The sequence below is a fragment of the Conger conger genome, chromosome 3 (assembly GCF_963514075.1).
Source record: "Conger conger chromosome 3, fConCon1.1, whole genome shotgun sequence".
Classification (NCBI taxonomy): Eukaryota; Metazoa; Chordata; class Actinopteri; order Anguilliformes; family Congridae; genus Conger; species Conger conger.
The window spans coordinates 80,124,876-80,136,927 of NC_083762.1; the positions used below are offsets into that span (position 1 = coordinate 80,124,876).

The 12,052-nt window shown below is 48.9% G+C and overlaps 1 protein-coding gene across 1 annotated transcript in view; it reads left to right on the forward strand.

Moving 5' to 3' along the window:
• Positions 1–278: 278 nt before the first annotated feature.
• The window catches only part of LOC133123316 (protein boule-like), a 20,901-nt gene continuing 9,127 nt past the window's right edge, over positions 279–12,052 (forward strand). Inside the window, exons 1-8 of the mRNA XM_061233674.1 lie at positions 279–500; positions 1,650–1,787; positions 3,760–3,851; positions 4,407–4,461; positions 7,022–7,097; positions 10,067–10,215; positions 11,252–11,335; positions 11,865–11,912. Of these exons, the coding sequence (XP_061089658.1) occupies positions 483–500; positions 1,650–1,787; positions 3,760–3,851; positions 4,407–4,461; positions 7,022–7,097; positions 10,067–10,215; positions 11,252–11,335; positions 11,865–11,912 (660 nt within the window). The 5' untranslated portion in view covers positions 279–482. The remainder of the gene's footprint in view (positions 501–1,649; positions 1,788–3,759; positions 3,852–4,406; positions 4,462–7,021; positions 7,098–10,066; positions 10,216–11,251; positions 11,336–11,864; positions 11,913–12,052) is intronic.

A 12,052-nucleotide genomic window follows, 5' to 3' on the forward strand; every position in this document is an offset into this window, starting at 1 on the left:
GCTTCGCATATCCCGCCAAAGGACAACCTGTCAATCAAACAGCCATTGGCCCGTTCCATTTCACTTAGTGTAGAGGGGGCACGGTCCCGATTCACACCATTTATCAGTAAAATACAAGTTATAAGTAGTATACAAGCAACAGTTGTATTACCAATATGTTTATTTACATTTACCTCGGTTCAGTGTAGCCCAGACTCTGGGCGATATTGTGATTTATTTTCGCCGTGCTGGCATATCGGAGTAAATTGGTTCAGTTGTGCTTTTCTCCAGCAGGGAGAGCTACAGCGGAGCAGAACAGAAGTGCGCGAGGCGTTGGTCAGCGGCTGGACTGGAGGCGATCGCTCGACGGCTGGTGCGATGGTCCAACGAGCCAGTGTGGTACTCCAGTTCGAATAGTTTGCAGTATTTATCTTAATCAGTTACAAATCTTAATTTAATTTACGTCTGTTCTAGATTAATATTCAATCAAGCCGATCCCTAAGATGGAGAACGAAACAACTGTAAGTGAAAGCTGTAAGGTTAGAATGATTGTCGCTAGCTAGCTAGTGACTGCTAACATGGTTAGATTACGCAAAATTACTATTAGACTAGCGAGAATATTGTGTAGCAGGCTACATTAGGTGGTATAGTCTAGCTAGTGCTTGTTAAATTTAGTTTGGAAAGTTCAGCAACTTGGTTAAATTAGCTCAGGTGTAAACTAACTGATAATCTGAGTTCATTCGATATTCTAGAGTGCCACACAAGTATCGTTTTTTTGTGTGGCTGTTTTATGACCATGATTCTCTTTCGCGTAAAATTGTATTCTGTGCTCTAATTGTATTCTGTGCTTTTCGAGCTGAGCTATTGTTGTAAGATAGCTAAATGTCAATTGACGTTTTTATTCCTGTTGCAGTTTAGATAACTTACTCCGTAGCTGGCTAACTAATTATTGATCGACGCTTGGGTGGAGTAACTTAACTTAATTAGTCATTTAGATAACGTTTGATAACACATCTTGCAAGAAAGGCAGTTATGTAACTTTTTAGCTAGCTATCTAAGTTTACATCATCACATGTATCACATCTAATCAGAGTACATATTGTAGCTATTTCTATTTGCTTAACAGCAAATGATTGACGTCAGCTAAATTAGCACTTGCCATTGTTCTGTGTGTGGGTTATAAATGAGCGAAATGAACTGTTCTGCGTTTAAAATGGGAAAATCAGCATCGTTCAAAGGAGCAAAAGTTAAAATACTTGATGATCTTCGGACAGTAACTACCACCAGTGTATATGTTTTGTAAATTGTAGTCCCGTAGACTAAATAAAGTGTGCAAATGGAAAACTTCTCGGTTAATTACTGTAAATGTTATTTTAAGCAGAATGCACGTCGGGTCACCTGACGTCACAGATCAATTAAAGCGGTTGGTTACACTGTTAACTCACCTCATGTGGTTTCTTGGGTCCGAATCGGTTGCTGATTTTAAGGCGAAAACAAAAGCCAGCCCCACCCTGCGGCTCTCCCGGGCCAGGAGTGAGGATCACTGACCTAGCCAATCTGTCGTATGGTCACGGGAACAGAATTTCGCAGATTGGCTGTCTGTTGATGTGCCGTAATTAAGATGCGGGTAAATCTGCTGATTTATCCGTCATTTTAATCTCCGTTCTTAGTTCACCTGTAACCAGACTCAGACCAGCACCCCCTCCCCCGGTCCAGTGTCCCCCTCATCGAGCGCACCCGCCCACCATGCCCCCCGTTATGGGACCATCATCCCTAACCGAATTTTCGTCGGAGGAATCGACTTCAAGGTGAGGCCTTCTGTTGCGTGTCCATTTCAAAGTTTTCCTTGAGCAACTCACCTTACCCCCGACTGCTCCCGACGAGCTGTTTGGTGCCTTGCAGTCGCCATTGATGAGTGTGTGTGTGTGTGAATGACAGGCATGAATTGTAAAGCGTGTTGGATAAAATTATACACTCAGTGAGCACTTTATTAGGTATTTATTCAGCTGTAGCCTATCCACTTAAAGTTATGCTGCACTTCAGAGGTTCTCTTCTGCATACCACTGTTGTAATTTGTGGTTATTTGTGTTACTGTCACCTTCCTGTCAGCTTCGACCAGTCTGGCCCTTCTCCTCTGACCTCTCATTAAGAAGGCGTTTCTGCCCACAGAACTGCAGCTCACTGTAGGTTTTTTGTTTTTCGCACCATTCTCTGCAAACTCCAGAGACTGTTGTGCGTGAGAATCCCAGGAGATCAGCAGTGTCTGAGATACTCAAACCATCCCGTCTGGGAGGGTTATGGGTTCTTCAAAGAGAGCTTTTTGGGGTCCAGGGCTTATTTTGAAAAGGCTTTTCGTCAGTTCCTGGTTGCCAGAATAGACAAGATGGAAGCGCTTCTTCAGACCCAAGGGTCAAACGGTCAACCCAGAGTCGTGATTAACAACAAATACATTATTTACCCAAAACATTTAAGGTCATACTGGCTGTAGAATGACAACAAGAGTGGGTCAATTCCATGGGAGATCGCCAAAGCTCCAGTGTTTTTGAAAAGCTTTTTTTATTAGCTTAAATGGAACTTGAATCAAATACTTCAAATGTTCTCTTCTTTTCAAACACACCTGCTTGTGGCAGAGGACCCTGAGCATTAAACAGTTGGGTCCACTGTAATTCTAGCCAGTTTGAAGAATGCAGTCATGTGCATATTGAGGTAAAGAGGGGGCACTTACATTGCACATGAACAGGGCTCAAGAGAAAGGAAATGGTGAGGGATAAATGACATCAGGTAACATGCTATTAACGCCTGTTCTCACCATCTGGAAAAGCTGGTCATGACTGCCTAATATTTGATTACTTGGCATTGACATTTATGTCTGCCCTGTGTGTGTGTGTGTGTGTGTGTGTATGTTTGTGTATGTTTGTGTGTGTGTGCATGTTTGTGTCGCGGCCTGTTGCATAGTGGTCATGACTGGGACACGCAAGGTCGGTGGTTCTAATCCCGGTGTAGCCACAATAAGATCCACACAGCCGTTGGGCCCTTGAGCAAGGCCTGCATTGCTCCAGGGGAGGACTGTCTCCTGCTTAGTCTAATCAACTGTACGTCGCTCTGGATAAGAGTTAATGTAATGTAATGTGTGTGTCTATGTGTGTGTCTGCGTGTGTGTGTCTGCGTGTGTGTCTGCGTGTGTCTGTGTGTGTGTCTGTGTGTGTCTGTGTGTATGTCTGCGTGTGTCTGTGTGTGTGTGTGTCTGTGTCTGCGTGTGTCTGTGTGTCTGTGTGTGTGTCTGTGTGTGTGTCTGTGTGTGTGTCTGCGTGTGTGTCTGCGTGTGTGTCTGTGTGTGTGTGTGTCTGCGTGTGTCTGTGTGTGTGTGTGTCTGCGTGTGTGTCTGCGTGTGTCTGTGTGTGTCTGTGTGTGTGTCTGCGTGTGTGTCTGTGTGTGTCTGTGTGTGTGTCTGTGTGTGTCTGTGTGTGTGAGTGTGTGTGTGTGTGTGTGTGTGTGTGTGTGTGTGTCTGCGTGTGTGTCTGCGTGTGTGTCTGTGTGTGTGTCTGTGTGTGTGTGTGTGTGTCTGCGTGTGTGTCTGTGTGTGTGTGTGTCTGCGTGTGTCTGTGTGTGTGTGTCTGCGTGTGTGTCTGCGTGTGTCTGTGTGTGTGTGTGTGTGTCTGTGTGTGTGTGTGTGTGTCTGTGTGTGTGTCTATGTGTGTCTGTGTGTGTGTCTGTGTGTGTGTGTGTCTGTGTGTGTGTATGTGTGTGTGTGTGTGTGTGTGTCTGTGTGTGTGTCTCCAGACGAACGAGAGTGATCTTCGGCGGTTCTTCTCGCAGCACGGCGCGGTGAAGGAGGTGAAGATCGTTATCGATCGCGCGGGGGTGTCCAAGGGGTGAGTGACGAGCAGACGAGCTGGAGGCCAGGGAGTCGAGCCAGCAACCCCCGAGCGGGGGCCCACCTCCCCAGCCACTGCACCCCCTGATCCGCTGCGGTCTCCTTTCACTCGATAGATTAATACGAGCATAAATTTACATTCATTTATTCTGTAAATGATCCCGCTCTTTTATTCTGTTTTAAATGAGGGATTTCCTCTGATAGCTCTCTGGTGTTGTGGTAAATTTATGTATATAAATGACTAGCTTAGCGTGCCGAATCGCAGATTCTGTTGCCCACGTACCTCTCTCTGTAAGACGTAAGGAAGGCAGGGGGGACTTGTAGGCAGCAACAGGTGCTGCATACATCAAAACCACCCCCAGGAAATTGAAAATCATTTTTCTGTGAAGCGCCCCAGCTGAACCGATCTAGCTGCATGAATTTCTTACAGTGGAAATGATTGTTTTCCTTATATCTGCTGTTCTTATCAGAATATTGCGCTGTACCTTTAAAGCACGCGTGGTCTTCGAGCACATAGTGATACGATGATGCTTATTGTACACCTGTGTCACAGGTACGGCTTTGTGACGTTTGAGACCCAGGAGGACGCCCAGAAGATTATTCATGATGTAAGCACACCTGCCAGAGAACCACACACCTGCCAGAGAGCCGCACACCTTCCAGAGACACACACACCTGCCAGACACACACACCTGAGACACACACACCTGCCAGAGAGCCACACACCTTCCAGAGACTCACACACCTGAGACACACACACCTGCCAGAGAGCCGCACACCTTCCAGAGACTCACACACCTGAGACACACACACCTGCCAGAGAGCCACACACCTTCCAGAGACTCACACACCTGAGACACACACACCTGCCAGAGAGCCGCACACCTTCCAGAGACTCACACACCTGAGACACACACACCTGAGACACACACACCTGCCAGAGAGCCGCACACCTTCCAGAGACTCACACACCTGAGACACACACACCTGAGACTCACACACCTGAGACACACACACCTGCCAGAGAGCCGCACACCTTCCAGAGACTCACACACCTGAGACACACACACCTGCCAGAGAGCCACACACCTGCCAGACACACACACCTGAGACACACACACCTGCCGGAGAAACACACCTGCCGGAGAGCCACACACCGACTCACACACCTGTCAGAGACCCACACACCTGCCAGAGACCCACACACCTGCCAGACACACACACACCTGCCAGAGACCCACTCACACACAAACAGGATGGGGAAAGGCCTGTGTTCAAATAGTCTTTGTTTTTTTGGATTCACTTTTCTGTGCTCTGTTGAGTTTGCCTGGTGTACTTGAGCCTGCAAGGAGGAGCTGATGGGCGGGGTTTACACTTCTGGGATCATTTCATTTGTTCCAGTACACCAGGCAAGCTTAGTCAAATGCAGAAAAAGTATTTGAATCCAAAACAAATACTATTTTACCCCGGGCCTGGATGGGGAACACCAGAGAACATCCAGAGATTCTTAGGAGAACCAAGAGCCCCATCTGGGGGAGGAACCCTGCCAGAAAGGGGGTTTGGGGGCTGGGGGGGGGGCGCTGCTGTTCTCCGTGCCCAGAACAGAAGGCGCGTTTTTACGCTGCTATTTCTGATGCCGACCATTTACATGATTGACAGGTTCTCATCTGCCAACTAGATCCCCTTCTGCTTTGGCAGCGTGTGAGTGTTACTCAGGCGTGTGTGTTAGCAGGGGGTGTATGTTAGCAGGGTGTGTGTGTTAGCGGGGTGTGTGTGTGTGTGTTACTCAGGCGTGTGTGTGTTACTCAGGCGTGTGTGTTAGCGGGGTGTGTGTGTGTGTTGTTACACAGGCCTGAATGCGTGTGTGTGTGTTAGTGGAGTTTGTGTGTATATGTGTTACACAGGCATGTGCGTGCGTGTGTCTGTGTGTTAGCAGGGTGTGTGTGTGTGTGTGTGTTACCCAGGTGTGTGTGTGTGTGTGTGTTACCCAGGTGTGTGTGTCACACAGGCCTGAATGCGTGTGTGTGTGTGTTAGTGGAGTTTGTGTGTATATGTGTTACACAGGCATGTGTGTGCATGTGTCTGTGTGTTAGCAGGGTGTGTGTGTTTGTGTGTGTGTTACCCAGGTGTGTGTGTGTGTGTGTTACCCAGGTGTGTGTGTGTGTTACCCAGGTGTGTGTTATCTAGGTGTGTGTGCATGTGTGTGTGTGTGTGTGTTACCCAGGTGTGTGTGTGTGTGTGTGTTACCCAGGTGTGTGTGTGTGTGTTATCCAGGTGTGTGTTACCCAGGTGTGTGTGTGTGTGTGTGTGTGTTACCCAGGTGTGTGTGTGTGTTTTGTGTGTGTGTTATCCAGGTGTGTGTGTGTGTGTTACCCAGGTGTGTGTGTGTGTGTGTGTTATCCAGGTGTGTGTGTGTGTTATCCAGGTGTGTGTGTGTGTGTGTGTGTTACCCAGGTGTGTGTGTGTGTGTTACCCAGGTGTGTGTGTGTGTGTGTGTTATCCAGGTGTGTGTGTGTGTGTGTTACCCAGGTGTGTGTGTGTGTGTGTGTGTGTTACCCAGGTGTGTGTGTGTGTGTGTTACCCAGGTGTGTGTGTGTGTTATCCAGGTGTGTGTTACCCAGGTGTGTGTGTGTGTGTGTGTGTTACCCAGGTGTGTGTGTGTGTGTTATCCAGGTGTGTGTGTGTGTGTGTGTTATCCAGGTGTGTGTGTGTGTGTGTGTGTGTGTGTGTGTGTGTGTGTGTGTGTTACCCAGGTGTGTGTGTGTGTGTGTGTGTGTGTTTGTTACCCAGGTGTGTGTGTGTGTGTGTGTGTGTTACTCAAGTGTGTGTGTGTGTGTGTTATCCAGGTGTGTGTGTGTGTGTGTGTGTTACCCAGGTGTGTGTGTGTGTGTGTGTGTGTGTTACCCAGGTGTGTGTGTGTGTGTGTGTTACCCAGGTGGGTGTGTGTGTGTGTGTGTGTGTGTGTGTGTGTGTTATCCAGGTGTGTGTGTGTGTGTGTGTGTGTGTGTGTGTGTGCGCGTGTGTGTGTGTGTGTGTGTGTGTGTGTTACCCAGGTGTGTGTGTGTGTGTTACCCAGGTGTGTGTGTGTGTGTTATCCAGGTGTGTGTGTGTGTGTGTGTGTGTGTGTGTGTGTGTTATCCAGGCCCTGACTCTCTGCTCTCCCCCCAGGCTGAGCGTCTCTCCTTCAGGGACAAGCGGCTGAACATCGGCCAGGCCATCCGCAAGCAGCAAGTGGGCCTGCCGCGTACGTACCCTCCCCCAGAGCAGCTCGGCTGCTGGCCTGTGGGCCTCACACAGGCCAAAACCAGGGTTTTCACTCCAGCCCTAACACGGCACACCTCATTCAGCTAGAGATGTAATTGAGCTGTGAGTTGGTAGAATCGGGTGTGCCAAATTAGGGTTGGAGTGAAAACCTACAGGACGTTAGATGTCCGGGAACAGGGTTGGGCAGCCCTGCTCTAGCTGGTGAATGAGGTGTAGCTTTGTTAGGGTTGGAGTGAAAACCTACAGGACGTTAGATCTCCGGGAACAGGGTTGGGCAGCCCTGCTCGAGGCCAAATGACAAATGAAATCTACGTGTTTCATTCAAAGAGACCGTGATTCATATCCTCACATGGCTGAGGGACTCGTGTCTGCAGCTCAGAGTGAGGAAAGCGGCTCTGTATCTCCTTCACAAAGAGAGCAGAGCAGCTGACCCTGAGCAGAGAGCTTGTGTGTCGGGAGAGAAGCTTCGCAGGGTGTCCTGTTTCAAATACCAGCGCCTCGGAGCCGCAGAAGACCTCAGCGAAGCATGTGACACAAACAATCAAATGCGACCTGCGTAACTTCAGACACACGTAACGCTACCTATCTTCTTAAACTCTCAGAGAAAAAGGTTTTGAAAAGTGCTGGAAAAGGTACAAAAGCTTGTCGCTATAAGTCCGTGAAAGTGCATTCCTTACCATTGAATTAATAATTAATTTGTTAACAGTTAAAAGGTACTTGTATGTATACCCAAAAGAACAGTATTGTACCTTTCAGGGTACGTTTGAAAATGTGTTCCTTAAACAACAGAAATGCCCCTCTGCTGTGCCCTTATTTCTGAGAGTGAGGCTGCAGAACTTTGCTGGGATCATTCTCACCATAACGTGCTCTTACGCAGCCGGTACCGTACCAGTGACACAGACCCATTCAGTCCGTCTTTACAGTGGCTCTGAAGGTGTTAGATATGAAACCAAAGTTATCGTCAAAGCAATATCCTTAGAAGACTGGGAAAGACTGGGAAATTCCATAACACTTGTTAAATTCCATAATCCCTTCACTTCATTTTACTCGTACCTACTTGCCTGTTGCCATACCTGCCCTGTCTGCATGCTAATGTTACTTGTCCGTTTGACTTAGTATGCGTTGCTATGCACGGCTAATCTGTTTGGAAGCCATCATGTGCTAGAATTCACGTCTGCTATTTTGCAAGCCCCACACTATAATTAGTGGAAAAAAAACATCCCGATTGGTTGTTAAATTATTTGTAAGCAATATACCTAAATTGATCTAAATAGGTAGGTGGCATTTGAAATTAAATTCTTCTTATGTTGTTTCACCGTTAAAACGACAACGATTTGGCTTCTTAAAGGTACAATGGGTAATTTTGGATATCTAAAGGTCAAGAGAGGAATTGCAGCAACAAACAGTGCCATCCCGTCAACTGCATATTTTTAAAACGCAAATTTTAAGGAAATATAAACACAGGCAGAGGGTGAGTCAGCATGTCGGTGACATGTTTTTCAATGATAGGAAGGGATTTACAATGGTCTTGTAACACAAAAATCTTACCCATTGCACCTGTAATACATGTTGGGTCGTCAGAACGCCCTGTCGTGTGCAGTCCTGTGTCAGTGTGCAGTCCTGTGTCAGTGCGCAGTCCTGTGTCAGTGTGCAGTCCTGTGTCAGTGTGCAGTCCTGTGTCAGTGTGCAGTCCTGTGTCAGTGTGCAGTCCTGTGTCAGTGTGCAGTCCTGTGTCAGTGTGCAGTCCTGTGTCAGTGTGCAGTCCTGTGTCAGTGTGCAGTCCTGCGCACGCTCACACTGCAGTCGAGCAGACAGAGCGGTCGGTCTCTGCGGTGGGCGATGTGCAGAGTTCTGGGAGGACGGCCAGTCGCAGGGGCTGTGTATATTCACACCTCCTCGCTCAGATGTGGAGCCCAGCTCCCCGCCTCCTCCTGACCGGCGCCCTGCCCGCCCCGGCCTCAACCTGCCGTGCCTCCTCCTGACCGGCGCCCGGCGCCCTGCCCGCCCCAGCCTCGACCTGCCTCAGCCTCTCGCTTTCAGTCTGACGTCCACGCCGCCTTTTCCACTGCCCGCTCGTAACTCCGGGACTTCCCGCTCGAGATTTCGTTGTTTTCATTTAAATTGCCGAGCAATAGACGTACATTTTGTGTTGTCTCTTATCTAAAGCTCTGGTCCTGGAGAGCTACTGGGTCTGCTGGGTTTTTTTTGTTTTGTTTTCACCTTAAAATCAACACCCTGTTGAGGTAACCAGGTCAGACAAGTTAACTGTAATGAAGCATTCTCATTTTGTAATGACGTGTCGCTACATAATGATTAAATCCAGCAGACCCAGTAGCTCTCCCGGACCAGGGTTGGAGACCATTATTTTCATTAAAATTGCTGAGTAATAGACAAACAGTTTATGTCTGACATAAAATAAAATAAAAACACTTACGTGGTTTGCTCAGAATTTTCAACCTCCCGCCGTCTTTTCTGAAATTTGGAATGTCCAGCCTGAACCACACAAGTGCTCTGAGATCCCCCTGCTGCAACTCACCGCTCTCTTCTGTGTGTGTGTGTGTGTGTGTGTGTGTGTGTGTGTGTGTGTGTGTGTGTGTGAGTGAGTGAGTGTGCGTCTGTGTCTGTGTGTGTGTATATATGTGCGTGTGTATGTTTATGTGTGTGTGTGTGTATGGTGTGTGTGAGTGTGTGTGTGTGTGTGTGAGTGTGTGTGTGTGTATGGTGTGTGTGTATATATGTGTGTGTGAGTGTGTGTGTGTGTGTGTGTATGGTGTGTGTGTGTGTATGGTGTGTGTATGGTGTGTGTGCGTGTGTGTATATGGTGTGTATGGTGTGTGTATGGTGTGTGTATGGTGTGTGTATGGTGTGTGTGTGTATGGTGTGTGTATGGTGTGTGTGTGTATATGTGTGTGAGTGTGTGTGTGTGTCTCTCTCTCTCTCTCTCTCCAGTGAGTGGGTTCTCCAGCTCTGGCGTCGCCCTCCCTGGCTCTGCAGGCACCATGTACCTCACCACCTCCGCGGGGTACCCCTACACCTACCACAACGGCGTGGCCTACTTCCACACCACAGAGATCAGCCCCCCCGCCCAGCACTGGCCTGTGAGTCCCAGCCCAGCCTCTGAAAGCTCAAACCCCCCAGACCCCCAACCATCCACCCCTCAGACCCCATAACCCCCAATCCTACCCCAACCATCCACCTCTCAGACCCCATAGCCCCAAACCCCACCCCGTACTCCCAGCTCTACCCAAACCATCCACCCCTCAGACCCCACAACCCCAAACCCCACCCCGTACTCCCAACTCTACCCAAACCATCCACCTCTCAGACCCCATAACCCCCAATCCTACCCCAACCATCCACCTCTCAGACCCCATAGCCCCAAACCCCATCCCGTACTCCCAACTCTACACAAACCATCCACCCCTCAGACCCCATAACCCCAAACCCCACCCCGTACTCCCAACTCTACCCAAACCATCCACCCCTCAGACCCCATAACCCCAAACCCCACCCTGTACTCCCAACTCTACCCAAACCATCCACCCCTCAGACCCCATAACCCCAAACCCCACCCCGTACTCCCAACTCTACCCAAACCATCCACCTCTCAGACCCCATAACCCCAAACCCCACCCCGTACTCCCAACTCTACCCAAACCATCCACCTCTCAGACCCCATAACCCCTAACCCCACCCCGTACTACCAACTCTACCCAAACCATCCACCCCTCAGACCCCATAACCCCAAACCCCACCCCGTACTACCAACTCTACCCAAACCATCCACCTCTCAGACCCCATAACCCCAAACCCCACCCCGTACTCCCAACTCTACCCAAACCATCCTCTCAGACCCCATAACCCCCAATCCTACCCCAACCATCCACCTCTCCTACCCAAGAAGTTGTGCAGTTTATACGTGTACGCCATCTTAAGGCTCATTTGAAATATTGCAATGTCTAGTACCCATGTGTGTAACACATTTCATTACTGAACAGGAATGATTAAGTATAGCAACTAACTAGGACGGCTAACTGGGATTCTCATTTCCTCCAACGGGACACTTACCTGTCTCACCTGGGTGCCTCGCTGGGCTGGTGTGCCGGTGGTTCTGATCCCGGTGTGCATCTTTAGCCCCGATCCATGTCCGGTTCTCCAGTTATGGTCACTCACCAGGCCCCGCAGGTCTACCCTCAGCCCACTTACCACCACTACCAGGTCAGTACACCAGCCTACAGCTCACTTACCACCACTACCAGGTCAGTACACCAGCCTACAGCTCACTTACCACCACTACCAGGTCAGTACACCAGCCTACAGCTCACTTACCACCACTACCAGGTCAGTACACCAGCCTACAGCTCACTTACCACCACTATCAGGTCAGTACACCAGCCCACTTACCACCACCACCAGGTCAGTACACCAGCCTACAGCTCACTTACCACCACTATCAGGTCAGTAACCAGCCCACTTACCACCACTACCAGGACAGTACACCAGCCCACTTACCACCACTACCAGGTCAGTACACCAGCCTACAGCTCACTTACCACCACTATCAGGTCAGTACACCAGCCCACTTACCACCACTACCAAGTCAGTACACCAGCCCACTTACCACCACTACCAAGTCAGTACACTAGCACACACACACTGTGTTAAATAAAAGTTAAATAAAATGTTTTTAAAAATGAACCACAGTGAACCAAAGAAATGAACCACAGTGCTTCTGTGTCTTCTTTAGGCTCCAGCACAGTGTGTTCCAGGCCCTCTGCAGTGGAACATGTCGCAGGTACAATGTGTGTGTGTGTGTGCTGGTAATATAGTTAAATATAAATGTTGATTAAGGGAAGTTAATTGGCCCCTGTTGTATATGTATTCACAGTGTGTTATGTGTGTGTGCGTGCATGTGTGTTCTGTGTGTGTATGTGT